At 45.1% G+C, this 18,385-nt stretch overlaps 1 protein-coding gene across 5 annotated transcripts in view; it reads left to right on the top strand.

Annotated features, from left to right (window-relative positions):
- Positions 1–18,385, top strand: part of LRRC7 (leucine rich repeat containing 7) — a 508,948-nt gene that overhangs the window by 243,912 nt on the left and 246,651 nt on the right. For all 5 annotated transcript variants that reach the window (XM_073593758.1, XM_073593756.1, XM_073593759.1 and 2 more), the window contains one exon: positions 8,967–9,084. In XM_073593758.1, the coding sequence (XP_073449859.1) occupies positions 8,967–9,084 (118 nt within the window). The remainder of the gene's footprint in view (positions 1–8,966; positions 9,085–18,385) is intronic.

Genomic DNA, 18,385 nt, shown 5'->3' with positions numbered 1-18,385 from the left:
GAAAAAAAAACCCCAAAAAACTTGCAAGACCATGGCATAATGTGCTAGTATGCATCTCATACTAGCACATTATGAAATGCCTTAGAACAAAGCTGCGATGACTTCCGTTCGAGGCACAGGGCTCTGAAGGAACATAGCACGGGTGGCCGTTTCTTCAGAGCGCATGTGCCGCTGACGTCAGCGCCTGCATGCAGGGTGAATATCTCCTAAAGGGTGCATGTCTAGGAGATATTCATTTTTATCTACAGGTAAGACTTCTTCTTATAAAGTAAAATATGCAAGAATATTCCCTTTATGCAAAAAAAAAAAAAAAAAAAAAAAAAACAGCGCTCGCTATTAAACATTTTTATATATATGTGTATACACAATGTTGCATACGTAAATTTGTGCAAAAACCATGAAATCAACATCTGTGAAACCACATTAATAAGTGCAATTCATAAAGTGATAAAATAGTGTGCAAAGTCCCAACAGAGTCCTTAATGACATCCAATGTATAGAATTCCTCCTGCGTGGATCATAAATTCGTTTTTTTACATCTTTTTATTGGATATGTATTATAGCAAAAAGTAAAAAATTTTTTTTTTTCAAAATTGTTGCTCCTGTTTTTTTTATTATAATTATAAAATATTATTATTATTAAATAAAATCTTCAGAGATGATCAAATACCACCAAAAGAAAGCTCTATTTGTGGGGAAAAAAAAGAGATCAATTTTGTTTGGGTACAACGTCGCACAATCGCGCAATTGTCAGTTAAAGTAACGCAGTGCCGTATCGCAAAAAATGGCCTGGTCAGGAAGAGGGTGAATCCTTCCGGGGCTAAATTGGTTAACTACTTGCCGTCCGCGCTATAGCCAAATGACGGCCACAGCGTGGATCTAAATTTCCAGGAGGCCGTCATATGACGGTCTCTCCTGTGCACGCTCCCTGCGCTGTGATCACCGATCCGAGTAAGAGGCTGGTCCCAGCCCCTTACCATGTGATCAGCTGTCAGCCAATGACAACTGATCACATGATGTAAACAAAAGCTCGGTAATGATTTTTTTTTCTCTCCTCACGCTGACAGCACAGCACTTCAATACCGGGTACTTTCTCCCCTTCCTGCCCAGGCCAATTTTCAGCTTTCAGCGCTGTCACATTTTAAATGACAATTGCGCGGTCGTGCTACACTGTACCCAAAAAATTTTTGTTTATCATTTTGTTCCCACAAATAGAGCTTTCTTTTGGTGGTATTTGATCATCTCTGAGGTTTTTATTTTTTGCTAAACAAATAAAAAAAGACAGAAAATTTTGAAAATAAATAAAGTTTTTCTTTGTTTTTGTTATAAAATTTTGTAAATAAGTACGTTTTCTCCCTCACTGATGGGCACTGATGAGGCTGCACTGATGGGCACTGATGGGCACTGATGATGAGGCACTAATATGCAGCACTGATGGGCACTGGTGGGCACTGAAAGGCCACACTGATGGGCACTTATAGGTGGCACTAATGGGCACTGAAAGGTGGAACTGATAGGCAGCACTGATGAGGAGGCACTGGCAGGCATTACTGATGGGCACTATTTTACATCTATAATGGGCACAGATTTGCATCCCTGAAAATTTTGAAAAAAAATAAAGTTTTTCTTTGTTTCTGTTATAAAATTCTGTAAATAAGTACGTTTTTTCCTTCACTGATGGGCACTGATGAGGCTGCACTGATGGGCACTGATGGGTACTGATGATGAGGCACTAATATGCAGTACTGATGGGCACTGATAGGTGGCACTGATAGGTGGCACTGGTGGACACTGAAAGGCTGCACTGATGGGCACTTATAGGTGGCACTAATGGGCACTGAAAGGTGGAACTGATAGGCAGCACTGATGAGGAGGCACTGCCAGGCATTACTGATGGGCACTATTTTGCATCTATAATGGGCACAGATTTTCATCCCTGGTGGTCATGGGTGGGCATCCCTGGTGGTCATGTGTGGGCATCCCTGGTGGGCACTAGTGGGCATCCTCAGTGGGTCTGCACTGATAATCAATCAGCGCAGTCACCCCCTGTCAGGAGAGCAGCCGATCGGCACTCCTCTACTCGCGCCTGTCAGTGGAGGAAAAGCCGATAAACGGCTCTTCCTGTTTACACTGTGATCAGCTGTGATTGGACATAGCTGATCACGTGGTAAAGAGCCTACGTTAGACTGACACACCAACAATTTCCGCGCTGTGTGCCCCCCGCGGGCGCGCAAATGCAGCTTATCCTGCTGGACGTTCAGTCAGGATAATTAAACCACTTTTCGACTGTCATTCTGCTATATGGCGGGCGGGAAGTGGTTAAAGTTCACCTTCAACACAAAACTGCCTGTGCAGATAAGGGGAGTTTGTAGATTAAAACAAACTGTGCAGCTCTGACTAAAGATGAATAATGCCCTTGCTATAGGTGTAGGCCATTTACATACCTCATGAAGCCTGACTGGAGTACTCCCAGGACATTGCTAAGTACTCCCAGGACGTTGCTAAATACTCCCAGGACATTGCTAAGTGAGGCCTAGTCATCAATACTCACCTCCACCATCACAGGAGTCAGCTCTTTCTCTGATTCAAGCCCCCTCACATACTATTTCTCTCCCCTGATGCCATAGCTCTGAGCTCAGCATTTGAGAGTTCACTCCTGTGTTGGGATGAGGTGATCAGTAATGACTAGGCCTCACTTAGCAACCTTCTGGGAGTATTCTAGTCAGGCTTTATAAGGTATGTAAATGGCCTAAACTTATAGCAAGGGTATCATTAATCTTTAGTCAGAGCTGCACAGTTTGTTTTAATCTACAAACACCCCTTATCTACATAGGCAGTTTTTTTTTTTTTTTGTATAGGTGAACTATCCTTTTCATTGATTGTTCTATCCTTCCTTCAATTGAACGAATGATCGACCAAAGGAATTATAGATAGATGAAATGATCAGTCAAAGGAAGGATCGGTCTATTGCAGGAAGGAAGGATCGGATCTAGCCTTTAGCTGATACAAGTTGCATAGGAATGCTTCTTATCTACGCTGATGCGACTTCTATTAGATAACACAAATAGTCACACTGGAAATTACATGAAAATCTCATTCGATTCGTGGGAAGTGATATGGGGCAAATGCACAAAAACGCATTAAAATAACTCATAAAGCATTGCGTTAACGTGGGAAAAACACGTCAAAAACACAGCAAAAATACATTTTTTTGTGTGTTTTTCATACAGAGTAGTGTCAAAGCAACCTTATGCCGCGTACACACCAGCGGACTTTACGGCAGACTTTGCCCGGCGGACTTTTCGACAGACTTTCTGAATGAACGGACTTGCCTACACACAATCCACCAAAGTCCGTCGAATTTGTACGTGATGACATATGACCAGACTAAAATAAGGAAATTTAAAGCCAGTAGCCAATAGCTGCCCTAGCGTGGCTTTTTGTCCGTCGAACTAGCTTACAGACGAGTGGACTTTTCGACCGGACTCGATTTCGACGGATAGATTTGAAACATGTTTCAAATCTAAGTCCGTCCAACTTTTGAGAAAACAAAGTCAGCTGGAGCTCACACACGATCGAATTGTCCTTCGAAATCCCGTCCGCCGGGCAAAGCCTGCCGTAAAGTCCGCTCGTGTGTACGCGGCATTATGCCCCGTACACACGGTCGGACTTTGTTCGGAGATTCAGACAACAAAATCCTAGGATTTTTTCCGACGGATGTTGGCTCAAACTTGTCTTGCATACACACGGTCACACAAAGTTGTCGGAAAATCCTATCGTTCTAAACGCGGTGACGTAAAACACGTACGTCGGGACTGTAAACGGGGCAGTGGCCAATAGCTTTCATCTCTTTATTCTGAGCATGCGTGGCACTTTGTCCGTCGGATTTGTGTACACACGATCGGAATTTCCAACAACGGATTTTGTTGTCGGAAAATTTTATAGCCTGCTCTCAAACTTTGTGTGTCGGAAAATCCGATGGAAAATGTGTGATGGAGCCCACACACGATCAGAATTTCCGACAACAAGGTCCTATCACACATTTTCCGTCGGAAAATCCGACTGTGTGTACGGGGCATAAGTCTGTTGTTTTTCAACAGAACAAGCTCTCCTGCAGATGTTGCAGTTAGAGAGTTAAGACAAACCATGTAACACTGACAGGGATGCTTACAATGATCATTTTTTATTGATTTGTGTAAAACCTTTATCCCAAAAGCAAAATGTTGGCTGTAACTGCTTATACAGTGTTAGCTGGAGTTTGGCTTCAGTTTGTTGGTGTATCTAAATCTGCTAGTCCATCTAACACTCCTCTCCCCAAGATTAACAATGCTTCTGTCCAAAGGAGCCCCTTCGTGTGGGCGCTCTGATACAGGAAGTGTGCCACTGGCCAGATCACCAGGTGAAAACAGAAGGGAAAAACCTAAAAAAGAGAAAACTAATGCAGCCACCAAATCTAATGATTGGTAAGCTGCAATATCTTACATTTTTTTTGTTTTTGGGTTTAATACTGCTTTAAAATTTAAAACATACTTGAACATACTGTATAAAAGGCCTGTCTATGATTTGATGTCCTCTATTACCATGTCATGAAGATAGAAAGCTTATAGAGGAATTCCATGTATGGACATTTTTGAATAGTTACATTGATAATGCTTGGACCAATGCATATGCCATGCCTGTGGGGTCCCCCGGAAACTGGAAATGACCTCCACCAACTTTGGGGTCCCCTGCTGAGCAGCTACCCCACTGCATTGTGAATACAGGAGGTCACCCACTCCACCTGGGCCCCATACAGAGAACCTCTTGCATTTTGGCAATTAATGCAAAGCATTCTGTGATTGGCTAACGTGCGGGGTGAGATCACTATCCGCCTTGTCCAATCAGAGAATGCCTTGCAGTCATTGAAAAAAATGCAAAGTGTTCTTGCCAAGTTGGAGACCTCTTGGGTCCATAATGCAGTAGGGCAGCCATTAAATACAGGACCCAGAAGAAAGTGGCAATCACTGGAGTAGATGTGTCTAGTACAGTGATTTCCAGCTTCTAGATCAGGGGTCTCCATACTTTTTAAACAAAGGGCCAGTTTACCGTCCTTCAGACTTTGGGGGGGGGGGGGGGGGCTTGTGGGAAATTAAATTGTCCTGGCATCAGTGGGAGCAAACAATGCAGCTTTGGTATTAGGAGGAGGAATAGAATTGGTATTAGTGGGAGGAATAGTGCCCCATCATTGGTATCAGTGGGAGGAATAGTGCCCCATCATTGGTATTAGTGGGAGAAGTAGTGTTCCATCATTGGTATTAGTGGCAGGAATAGTGTCCCATCATTGGTATTAGTGGCAGGAATAGTGTCCCATCATTGGTATTAGTGGCAGGAATAGTGTCCCATCATTGGTATCAGTGGCAGGAATAGTGCCCCAGCATTGGTATCAGTGGGAGGAATAGTGTCCCATCATTGGTATCAGTGGCAAGAATAGTTCCCCATCATTGGTATTAGTGAGAGGAATAGTGCACCATCATTTGTATCATTGGGAGGAATAGTGTCCCATCATTGGTATTAGTGGCAGGAAAAGTGTCCCATCATTGGTATCAGTGGGAGGAATAGTGTCCCATCATTGGTATTAGTGGCAGGAATAGTGTCCCATTATTTGTATCAGTGGGAGGAATAGTGCCCCAGCATTGGTATCAGTGGGAGGAATAGTGTCCCTTCATTGGTATCAGTGGGAGGAATAGTGCCCCATCATTGGTATTTGTTGGGAGGAATAGCGTTCCATCATTGGTATTAGTGGGAGAAGTAGTGCCCCATCATTGGTATCAGTGGGAAAAATAGTGTCCCATCATTGGTATCAGTGGGAGGAGTAATGCCCCATCATTGGTATCAGTGGGAAAAATAGTGTCCCATCATTGGTATCAGTGGGAGGAATAGTGCCCCATCATTGGTATGAGTGGGAAGAATTAAGTCGGCGTCGCACCGATTTAAACATAGCAATTGCCGCCAATAGGCTGCGACTTATCATGTGATTTGATATGTCAAAACGCATGAAAAGTCGCTCCAATGTGAACAGGGGCTACGGCTGGAAGGTACTTGCTTGTTCATTTTCTGTCCCTGCTTCCTTTAATGGAACTTACAGGATTAGTTAGATACAGTGTTCCTGCAGTCCCATAGTCAGCGTATGACATCTCCCCCACCCACATTGATAGCTGCTGATCTTCCTTTAGAGTTCCCCCACACTTGGAGCTCAGGAGGGAGTGATGCTGTGGTGGTCATGTGAAAAAAAAAATAGGTGCAAAAGCTATTGGGATAAAATATTAGGAACAAAGAACATGGAGGAGAGATGGGTTTGCTTTAAGAGCATATTAAATAAAGGCGTTAGCCAATGTATCCCATTGGGTAATAAATTTAAAAGAGCGAACAAAAGTCCTGGATGGCTTAACTCCAATGTAAAAATGCATATAAAAGCAAAGGAGAAGGCCTTCAAAAAATACAAGGTTGAGGGATCATCATCAGCATTCAGACTTTATAAAGAATGCAACAAGAAATGTAAGGCTGCAATAAGGACGGCTAAGAAAGAACATGAAAGACACATAGCGGAGGAGAGCAAAAAAAATCCCAAGAAGTATATATACAGTAAAAAAGGACAGATCATATTGGCCCCATAAAGAATGAGGAAGGACATCTGGTTACAAAGGATGGGGAGATGGCAAAGGTATTGAATTTATTCTTCTCCTCATTCTTCACAAGGGAATCGGGGGGCTTCAGTAACCAAAACTGCAGTGTTTATCCTCATGACACAACACAGGAAGCAGAGTAAAGAATTAAAATTAGACTTGGGAAACTTAAAGAGGGAGTCCAGTGAAATTTTTTTTTTTTAAAGTCAGCAGCTACAAATACTGCATCTGCTGACTTTTAAAATAAGGACACTTACCTGTCACAGGGTCCAGCGATGTCGGCCGAACCGTCCCTCGGTCCTCGGATTCTGCCGCCGCTATCTTCGGTATGGGAATCAGGAAATGAAGCCTTGCGGCTTCACTTCCTGATTCCCTACTGCGCATGCACGGGTTGCGCAGCACAATCTGAATGGTCCGTGCTGTCTCTGGGACCCGTGTGTGTCTCAGCAGACAGCCAGGCGTGACAGGAAGAGGCATAGACTCCCATGGGAGTCTATGCCTGGAAGTGGGTGCAAATACCTGTCTTAGACAGGTATCTGCACCCCCCCTCCCCCCTGAAAGGTGCCAAATGTGACACCGGAGGGGGGGAGGGTTCTGAAAAGCGGAGGTTCAATTTTTGTGTGAACCTCCGCTTTAACATTAATAAATCACCGGGACCAGATGGCTTGCACCCAAGGTTATTTGGGGAACTCAGTCATGTAATTGCCAGACCAATGTTCCTAATTTTTACTGACAGTCTACTGACTGGAATGGTACCAGCTGATTGGAGAAAAGTCAATGTAGCACCAATATTTAAAAAGGGCCCAAAATACATCCCTGGGAATTACAGACCAGTTAGCCTAACATCAATAGTATGTAAACTCTTGCAGGGGATGATAAGGGTCTATATACAAGATTTTAGTAATGAGAACGGTATCATTAGCAGTAATCAGCATGGATTCATGAAGAATCGTTTTTGCCAAACCAATCTATTAACCTTCTATGAGGAGGTGAGTTGCCATCTAGATAAAGGAAGGCCCGTAGACGTGGTGTATCTGGATTTTGCAAAAGCGTTTGACACAGTTCCCCATAAACATTTACTGTACAAAATAAGGTCCGTTGGCATGGACCATAGGGTGAGTACATGGATTGAAAACTGGCTACAAGGGCGAGTTCAGAGGGTGGTGATAAATGGGGAGTACTCAGAATGGTCAGGGGTGGGTAGTGGGGTCCCCCAGGGTTCTGTGCTGGGACCAATCCTATTTAATTTGTTCATAAACGACCTGGAGGATGGGATAAACAGTTCAATCTCTGTATTTGCAGACGATACTAAACTAAGCAGGGCAATAACTTCTCCGCAGGATGTGGAAACCTTGCAAAAAGACCTGAACAAATTAATGGGTTGGGCAACTACATGGCAAATGAGGTTCAATGTAAAAAAATGTAAAATAATGCATTTGGGTGGCAAAAATATGAATGCAATCTATACACTGGGGGGAGAACGTCTGGGGGAATCTAGGATGGAAAAGGACCTGGGGGTCCTAGTAGACGATAGGCTGAGCAATGGCATGCAATGCCAAGCTGCTGCTAACAAAGCAAACAGAATATTGACATGCATTAAAAAGGGGATCAACTCCAGAGATAAAACGATAATTCTCCCACTCTACAAGACTCTGGTCCGGCCGCACCTAGAGTATGCGGTCCAGTTCTGGGCACCAGTCCTCAAGAAGGATGTACTGGAAATGGAGCGAATCCAAAGAAGGGCAACAAAGCTAATAAAGGGTCTGGAGGATATTAGTTATGAGGAAAGGTTGCGAGCACTGAACTTATTCTCTCTGGAGAAGAGACGCTTGAGAGGGGATATGATTTCAATATACAAATACTGTACTGGTGACCCCACAATAGGGATAAAACTTTTTCGCAGAAGGGAGTTTAACAAGACTTGTGGCCACTCATTAAAATTAGAAGAAAAGAGGTTTAACCTTAAACTACGGGTTCTTTACTGTAAGAGCGGCAAGGATGTGGAATTCCCTTCCACAGGCGGTGGTCTCAGCGGGGGGGCATCGATAGTTTCAAGAAACTATTAGGGATATACAGTGTAATACTGACATATAATCACACACATAGGTTGGACTTGTGTCTTTTTTCAACCTCACCTACTATGTAACTATATTTTGGAAGGTTTTCAGAATGTTTGTTTTGCGGTGCAGAACTAAGGAAGCTTTCAGCCATGTCATTGCAGTTTTTTCCACTAATGTCTTCACTTCTACTTTAACTTTGATGTTTCTAAATCAGAAGCTAATCACCGATCTGTTTTCTTGACAGCAACTGTTCAGTTGTCAGGCTCTAAAGAAGCTGAGCATACCCGATAATGATCTCTCCAGTCTGCCAGCCACCATCTCCAGCTTAGTCAACCTGAAGGAGTTGGATATCAGCAAGAACGGTACGTTGACACTTGTGACATTCCTGATATTTTGTGCATTTGTATAAACCATTAGAAGATGTGTAAAATACACTAAACCCACAGCAACCAATCTAGTTTGACTTTTCGGTGGTTTAGGGCTGTTGTAATAATGAGTAATGACTTCTGATTGGCTGTTATGGGTTTCTGCAATTTTCACATTGCTCTCGGCTTACGGTATTCAGTTGTGTGTAAACAGATTTGTGTTGTTCACACTGCTGCGGCAAAAAGGTTCACCAAGGTTCACGCAACTTTCATCTAAGGTTCACACAACTTTCATCCAGGACTCACACAACTTTCATCCAAGGTTCACGCAACTTTCATCTAAGGTTCACGCGAAAATCCAAGGTTCCCACAACTTTCATCCAAGGTTCACACAACTTTCATCCAGGACTCACACAACTTTCATCCAAGGTTCGCACAACTTTCATCCAAAATTCACATGAAAATCCAAGGTTCCCACAACTTTCATCCAGGACTCCCACAACTTTCATCCAAGGTTCACACAACTTTCATCGAAGGTTCACACAACTCTTATCCAGGACTCACACAACTTTCATCCAAGGTTCACACAACTTTTATTCAGGACTCACACAACTTTCATCCAAAGTTCACACAACTTTCATCCAAAGTTCACACAACTTTCATCCAAGGTTTACACAACTTTCCTCCAAAGTTCACACAACTTTCATCCAAGGTTCACACAACTTTCATCCAAGGTTTACACAACTTTCCTCCAAAGTTCACACAACTTTCCTCCAAAGTTCACACAACTTTCATCCAAGGTTCACACAACTTTCATCCAAGGTTCACACAACTTTCATCCAAGGTTCACACAACTTTCATCCAGGACTCACACAACTGTCATCCAAGGTTCACACAACTTTCATCTAAGGTTCACACAACTTTCATCTGAGGTTCACACAACTTTCCTCCAAAGTTCACACAACTTTCATCTAAGGTTTGCACTACTTTCTTCCAAAGTTCACACAACTTTCATCCAAGGTTCACACAACTTTCATCCAGGACTTATGCCGCGTACACACGAGCGGACTTTACGGCAGACTTTGCCCGGCGGACTTTTCGACGGACTTTACGACGGACTTTCCGAATGAACGGACTTGCCTACACACAATCCACCAAAGTCCGTCGAATTCGTACGTGATGACGTACGACCGGACTAAAACAAGGAAGTTCATAGCCAGTAGCCAATAGCTGCCCTAGTGTGGCTTTTTGTCCGTCGAACTAGCATACAGACGTGCGGACTTTTCGACCGGACTCGAGTTCGACGGAAAGATTTAAAACATGTTTCAAATCTAAGTCCGTCCAACTTTTGAGAAAACAAAGTCCGCTGGAGCCCACACACGATCGAATTGTCCGACGAAATCCCGTCCGCCGGGCAAAGTCTGCCGTAAAGTCCGCTCGTGTGTACGCGGCATAAGTCCATCAAACTTTTGAGAAAACAAAGTCCGCTGGAGCCCACACACGATCGAATTGTCAGACGAAATCCGGTACGCCGGACCAAGTATGCCGTAAAGTCCGATAGTGTGTACGCGGCATTACACAACTTTCACACATTTTTCACATACGTTAATGTGCTTTGTGTTATGTCAGCTTATTCATTCCAATAGGCTGCCTAATGCACCAGAACTCACTACAAAAAGTGCATGTACCATTTCTGGCAGTGTGCTGCATAGTTAGTGCTCTTTTACACAACACGTGTTGAAAATAGGCGAGTCGCATTTTTAACTCTTCCCAAACGCCTACCAATGCCACACAGAATTGTTACAATAGGGAGCGGATGGAGGTGTTCACACTGCACTGTTATGCCGCGTACACACGGTCGGACTTTTCGTCTACAAAAGTCCGACAGCCTGTCCGACAGACTTCCGACGTACCTTCGGCGGACTTGCGGCAGACTTTCTTACGAACGGACTTGCCTACACACGACCACACAAAAGTCCGACGGATTCGTACGTGATGACGTACACCGGACTAAAATAAGGAAGTTCATAGCCAGTAGCCAATAGCTGCCCTAGCATGGGTTTTTGTCCGTCGGACTAGCACACAGACGAGCGGATTTCGGGGTCCGTCGTACTTACGACGTAAAGATTTGAAGCATGTTTCAAATCTAAAGTCCGTCGGATTTGAGGCTAAAAAAGTCCGTTGAAAGTCCGGAGAAGCCCACACACGATCGGATTACCAGCCAGCTTTAGTCCGTCAGCGTCCGTTGGACTTTTGTAGACGAAAAGTCCGACCGTGTGTACGCGGCATTAGCGTTGTTTTGTGTTGCTGTGAGGCAAAAATAACACTGCCTGCAGAGTTTGCTAGGCGTTGACGCTTTACAACTGCCTCCATTCAGTTCTATTGAAACGAACCGCAACCTCACCTTAAACCTACAGTACACGCACCTATGGCATTTACAGTGCGTTTACAGTGCAGTTGCAAAGAGTCAAAAGTGATCATTTCCCCATTTTAACCTTGTAGAAAAATAAACCACACACACACACACAGGGCGTTTGAGAAGTATTGCCTAACGCAACATGAACACCTGTGAAACGCATCCTAAATGCTCATTAACACTATAGGTGCATTAATGTGCTTTTAGGTAGCTTTCAAATTTAACGCCTGTGTGAAAGAGCCCATAATGTGTGCTGCCATGCTTTGTGGGAACACATATCGTGCGTGTTACTACAATGCAGTAGTGTGAATATCTTTTTCCAGTTGAATCGTCTCTGAATTTTGGGGTGAAAGATGTGTGAATCTTAGGTGAAAATATTGATAAATAGACTTGTTAATGTGTATGTGAAGCCAAAACTTTTTTTTTTATTTTTTTTTTTTTTTTTAGCTTTTAGTAGAGCAATGAATGGTAAAGACCCTGGTTTTTATTAATTTTATTTTTTTTCCCCTTCACTTCCTATACTGTTGAGACACAATAGGAAGTTTAAGTGGAATGTGCACTGGGGCAAACTGAAGCAGTGGCACGTATTTGCCGTTGCTTCCGTCTGTGTGCCGTTACCGGCGGCTCCCACGCGCATGCGCGGGAGTGACATCATCGCGGCTCAGGCTGAGCCGCGATACCCGGAAGTAACCCCTGAAGAGATGTCGGACGGCTGCGGGGGCTTATTTCTCGGGTAAGTAATTCATAATAAGCTAGTATGCTATGCATACTAGCTCAATATGCCTTTGTCTTGCAGGGTTTTTTTGTTTTTTTACCGGGGTTTACAACTACTTTAAGTTTATTAAAAGTCATCAGCCACAAAAAGTGTAGCTGCTGACTTTTAATAAACAGACACTCACCTGTCCCAGGGTCCAACGATGCGGCCACCCGATGCCTCGCTCCTCTCCCCTGCCCTCTCCGCGGTGCCGGCATTGTAAGTGTTAGGGCGTCTGGCTGTGACAGCTTGCGGCTTCACAGCACATGCGCGAGTCGCGCTGCGCTCTGTCAGTGGCCAGGCAATCTTCTGGGACCTGTGATGTGTCCCAGAAGATTGCAGGGAGGGAGGGGCCGCCTAGGGGGAGAGGAGGAGTCGCCTAGGTGGCCAGAAGATGGAAGGAGGAAGTGGGACAGGAAGTCCCTCTCAAAACAAGGTACCCACTCCCCCCCCCCAAAAAAAATGACATGCCAATTATGGCATGTCATGAGGCGAGGAACACTTAAAGCGGAAGTTCGAGTGGAATTTAGCGGAGGGGGAGTGAGGAGCAGGGACGGACCAGGCTGACAGTTTCCTGGCTGATCGCTTCTGGCAGAAGCGGTGCGGTTATCAGAGCTGCCTGGAGGAGGGGTTCCCTGCCCCCCGGGCTGCTCTAATGTCCTGTAAAAGAGCCTGCAACGCTTCTAGCAGAAGCAATCAGCCAGGAAACGGTCAGAAGGATTGTGCATCTGGAGGACACAGAGTGGGGATCTCCCACTGAGACATGGCTTGTATATGAATAGCCGGCCGATGGCAAACAAAGTCCTGTCTCCGGACTGGCATTGGACCAGTATGCTGTCTATTAGATTCTAGGAGGCAGGACTTCGTTTGACAGTGCGGCTCTTCATATACAAGCCGCGTCTCATTGGGAGATCCCGCGCTGTGTCGTCCAGGTGCCCGATCCTTGCGATTCCTCCTTGGTGCATTGCTGGGCATGGATGACTGATGAGGCTGCACTTTTGGGCAATGATAGACTGCACATATGGGCAATGAGAGGCTGCATGATATGCTGCACTGGTGGGCAATGGTATGCTGCACTGGTGGGAACTGATAGGCTGCAGTAATGGGCACTGGTATGCTGCCTGGTGGGAAATGGTATCCTGCACTGATGGGCACTGATAGGCTGCACTGATGGGCAATAATACGCTGCACTGATGGGCACTGAGACGTTGCATGGATACGCTGCACTGATAGGCTGCACTAATGGGCTGCACTGATGGGTACTGATATGCTTTATGTTAATATTGTTAAAGTTGTTGTTATTTATTTTTGGAACTTAATTCTGCATAAAACATTTAACAGTGTAATTTCATGAGATAATTTACGGGGCGTGTTTAGGGGCGGGGCAGGGTAGGGGTTGGGTAGGGCAACTGGTGGCGAGTAACTCTTATGCCCTGTACACACGGTCGGACATTGATCGGACATGCCGACAACAAAATCCATGGATTTTTTCCAATGTTGGCTTAAACTTGTCTTGCATACACACGGTCGAACAAATTTGTCGGAAAATCCGATCGTTCTGAACGCGGTGACGTAAAACACGTAAGTCGGGACTATAAATGGGGCAATAGCCAATAGCTTTCGTCTCTTAATTTATTCTGAGTATGCATGGCACTTTGTGCGTCAGAATTGTCCACACACGGTCTATACGCGAACGGATTTTGTTGTCGGAAAATTTTATAGCAAGCTCTCAAACTTTGTGTGTCGGAAATGCCGACGGAAAAAGTCTGATGGAGCCCACACACGATCGGATTTTCTGACAACAAGCTACGATCGCACATATTCCGTCGGAAAGTCCGACCGTGTGTGCAGGGCATTAAGGCCTGGCTAGTTGCTCAGGAATTGAAATTTTGAGCCCTGCTGAAGGCTGGACATTTTGGCCATTTAGTATAAAAGGATTTCTATTGCAGAGAGCTTGCAGTAGGATTTTTTTTTTTCAGCTGACGACGCTTTAACATTTCACTAAGCTTGTGAATGTATTCATAAATGTAATGCTTGGATGATAACATGCATAGAATTAAGTATCTTGATGTGATCTTTGTGTGGGGCTTAAAGGGTTTGTGACAGGTTAAATACACAATTTTAAATTATGATTTTATCTTCCGGTAAAGACTTTAAAACCGCGTAGGAAGGAGTCCTAAAAATAATGGAAAATCAATTTTCACTGGTTATATTACTTATTAGGCATTTTCCTAGAATGAACACATCAAGATCAAAACCCAGAATGAACAGGTTACATGCGAACAGAATCCACACAGCTTCATGCCGCCCTCTCAGTGACTTGCTTCTTTTATAGACTCTAGTATGACCATTCTTAACCAGGGTTCCTTGGAACTCATGCGTTCCTCCTGAAGTTTCTAGGGGTTCCTTGAGCTAAGGCTGGTTGACCTCCTGTTTATTGGTACCTGCATATTTCTGGAGACAACATCCTGGCAGAGTCCCCACCGGTGATCTTTTTCAGTTGTCTTTAAGGGTGGCATTTTGACCACCACTGTAAGGACTCATTTACACTAGCGGTGCTCTCTGAAGAGTGATCCGCGTTCGCATTGCCATTTAGAGGGCATTTGACAGGTGGTGAGGAGGCACCGTATTGCCTTCTCACTGCCTATTTTAACCGCTCGATCCCTACACTAGCATGCTGCAACTGCGTGCGTTGCACAAGGTTGCAGAGTTCTTGAAGAGCAGCTCCATTCAGTTGATGGGAGCTATAATTTTTGCTGCAGCGTTTGTATGTATGGACTGTTATTTTATATTGATCAATAAAAGTGATTGTATTGGAGTGCGTGTATTGTTGCATGCAGGGCCGGCACCCTCTCTATGTGCAGTGGTGGTGAAACATTGGGTTTGTTACCTTGAGCGGTATACTACTTATATCGTGTGTATGCCCCCACCTGCCTCTGCAACTAAAAGGGGAAGCAGCTGGGGATGCTAAAAGCACAGCTCAACCTTTGGGTTTTACCACCCCCAACTGCTAGTATGAACGAGCCCTATGAGGTGCATTCTTCCTACTAGCCAACAATGTAAGGAGCATTCTTCCCACTGACCACAAATGTAAGAAGCATTCTTCTCACTGATCACCAATGTAAGGGGCATTCTTCCCACCGACCTCCAATGTAAGGAGCATTCTTCTCACTAATCACCAATGTAAGGGGCATTCTTCCTACTGACAACCAATGTAAGGAGCATTCTTCTCACTGATCACCAATGTAAGGGGCATTCTTCCTACTGACAACTAGGGATGAGCCGAACACCCCCCGGTTCGGTTCGCACCAGAACCCGCGAACGGACCGAAAGTTCGCACGAACGTTAGAACCCCATTGACGTCTATGGGACTCGAACGTTCGAAATCAAAAGTGCTCATTTTAAAGGCTAATTTGCATGGTATTGTCCTAAAAAGGGTTTGGGGACCCGGGTCCTACCCCAGGGGACATGTATCAATGCAAAAAAAACTTTTAAAAACGGCCGTTTTTTCGGGAGCAGTGATTTTAATGATGCTTAAAGTAAAAAAAAAAAAGTGAAATATTCCTTTAAATATCGTACCTGGGGGGTGTCTATAGTATGCCTGTAAAGTGACGCGTGTTTCCCATGTTTAGAACAGTCCCTGCACCAAATGTCATTTTTAAAGGAAAAAATCTCATTTAAAACTGCTTGCGGGTTTAATGTCATGTCGGGTCATGGCAATATGGATGAAAATCAGTGAGACAAACGGCATGGGTACCCCCCAGTCCATTACCAGTCCCTTTGGGTCTTGTATGGATATTAAGGGGAACCCCGCACCCAAATTAAAATAAGGAAAGGTGTGGGGCCACCAGGCCCTATATACTCTGAACAGCAGTATACAGGCGGTGCAAACAAGACAGGGACTGTAGGTTTGTTGTTAAGTAGAATCTGTTTGTAATTTTGAACATTTTTAACGTGTTTAGCTCCAGCCAAAAAATCTTTTCTAAGCTTTTTGGAAAACATAGGGAAGGGTTATCACCCCTGTGACATTTGTTTTGCTGTCTTTCCTCCTCTTCAGAAGATTTCACCTCACTTTTTTGTCCCAATGAAAAATGTTTTTTGAAAATTTGGGTTTTTTTGTGGAACAAGGATTGGAAAGCATCAGTGGAAAGGAGAACTTGTTTTCCCATATTAACTCTTACAGGAGAGAATTTCCCTTCCTAGGGGTAGATTTCATCTCACTTCCTGTTGTCTCCTTCCGTTTGCAAGTAGGAGTCGTTTGTAAGTTAGATGTTTGAAAGTAGGGTCCTGCCCTATATACTCAGCAGAAATTTGGGCCTTAGGTGTTGCTGTGGCCACAACACTGTAAGCCCTCACAGGGCCCTGCTGTGAAATATTAGATCAAGAATTGTAATTACATGCCCCTGTTGAACAGCAGCTGAAAAATTAGGCCTTAGGCACTGGTGCTGGTGCCACAACACTGCAACCCCTCACAGACACTCTAGTTGGAACGCAGGAACGAGCCCTGCTGCAAAGTATTGCATCAAAAATTGTAATTACACGCCCCTGTTAGACAGGGGCAGAAAAATTGGGCCCTAGGCACTGGTGCTGGTGCCACAACACTGCAACCCCTCACAGACACTCTAGTTGGAATGCAGGAACGAGCCCTGCTGCAAAGTATTACATCAAAAATTGTAATTACACGCCCCTGTTAAACAGGGGCTGAAAAATTGTGCCTTAGGCACTGGTGGTGGCGCCCAGAACCAAAAATGTTCTTACAAGCTATCAGCGTGATGATTGAGGAGGAAGAGGATAATTACTCAGGGATAGTCACTCAGCATCAGCATAGGCAGTCTTTGAAGGGATCTGAGATTTCAAAAAAAATTATTCGGTTACATCAGCATCAGGTGCTTGGTAGCTGGTGGTGATCCAAGACTCATTCATTTTTATGAAGGTCAGCCGATCGACCGAGTCGGTGGACAGACGCACCCTGTGATCGGTTACCACGCCTCCAGCAGCACTGAATGTGCGTTCCGAAAGAACGCTGGATGCAGGACAGGCCAGTAGCTCAATTGCATACTGTGCAAGCTCTGGCCAGTGATCCATCCTCAAGACCCAGTAACCCAGAGGATTTTCGGTGGGAAAGGTGTCCAAGTCTGATCTTGCCCCTAGGTATTCCTGCACCATGTAAAACAGACGCTGGCGATGGTTGCTGGAACCGATCATACCTTGGGGCTGCGGACCAAAAAATTGTCTGAACGCATCGGTCAGACGGCCACCTTCTCCACCGCTCCTTCTTTGACTGACCGAAGCCTCAGCAACACGTTGTCCAGAAACAGGAGTTTGTAACCTCCCAGTCTCTGGGAACGCGTTGCACAGACCTTTCTGCAAGGCCTCCCGAAGATGTTTCATCCTCTGCTCCCTCTGCGATGGCAAGATAAGGTCCGCAACCTTACCCTTGTAACGTGGATCAAGGAGGGTTGCCAGCCAGTATTGGTCCTTCTCCTTGATACCACGAATACGAGGATCCTTACGCAGGCTTTGCAGGATCAGGGAGGCCATGCAGCGTAGGTTTGCTGAGGCATTCGGTCCGGAGTCCTCTGGGTCACTAAGAACGACATGGTCCGCAGCCACCTCCTCCCAGCCACGTACAAGTCCATGTGTTTCTTGGGACTGATCCCTTAAAGACTGCTGCTGATGCTGAGTGCCAGGCTCCACCTCCATACTGACACAATCTTCCTCCTCCTCCTCTTCCTCCTCGTCCTCTTCCTGTGTGATCGGCGGGCACGCAGGAACACTGTCTGGATAAAGGGGGCCTTGAGAGCTAAGGAAGTCCTCCTCTTCCTGCCTCTGTTCTGCCTCAAGTGCCCTGTCCATTATTCCACGCAGCGTGTGCTCCAACAGGTGGACAAGGGGGACAGTGTCACTGATGCATGCACTGTCACTGCTCACCATCCTCGTGGCCTCCTCGAATGGTGACAGGACAGTGCATGCATCCCTGATCATGGCCCACTGGCGTGGGGAAAAAAAACCAAGCTCCCCTGACCCTGTCCTGGTGCCATAGTCGCACAGGTACTCATTGATGGCCCTCTGCTGCGTGTGCAGCCGCTGCAGCATGGCCAACGTTGAGTTCCACCTGGTGGGCATGT

Source organism: Aquarana catesbeiana, linkage group LG07, assembly GCF_042186555.1.
Source record: "Aquarana catesbeiana isolate 2022-GZ linkage group LG07, ASM4218655v1, whole genome shotgun sequence".
Lineage (NCBI taxonomy): Eukaryota > Metazoa > Chordata > Amphibia > Anura > Ranidae > Aquarana > Aquarana catesbeiana.
This window is presented reverse-complemented; position numbering and strand designations above follow the sequence as displayed.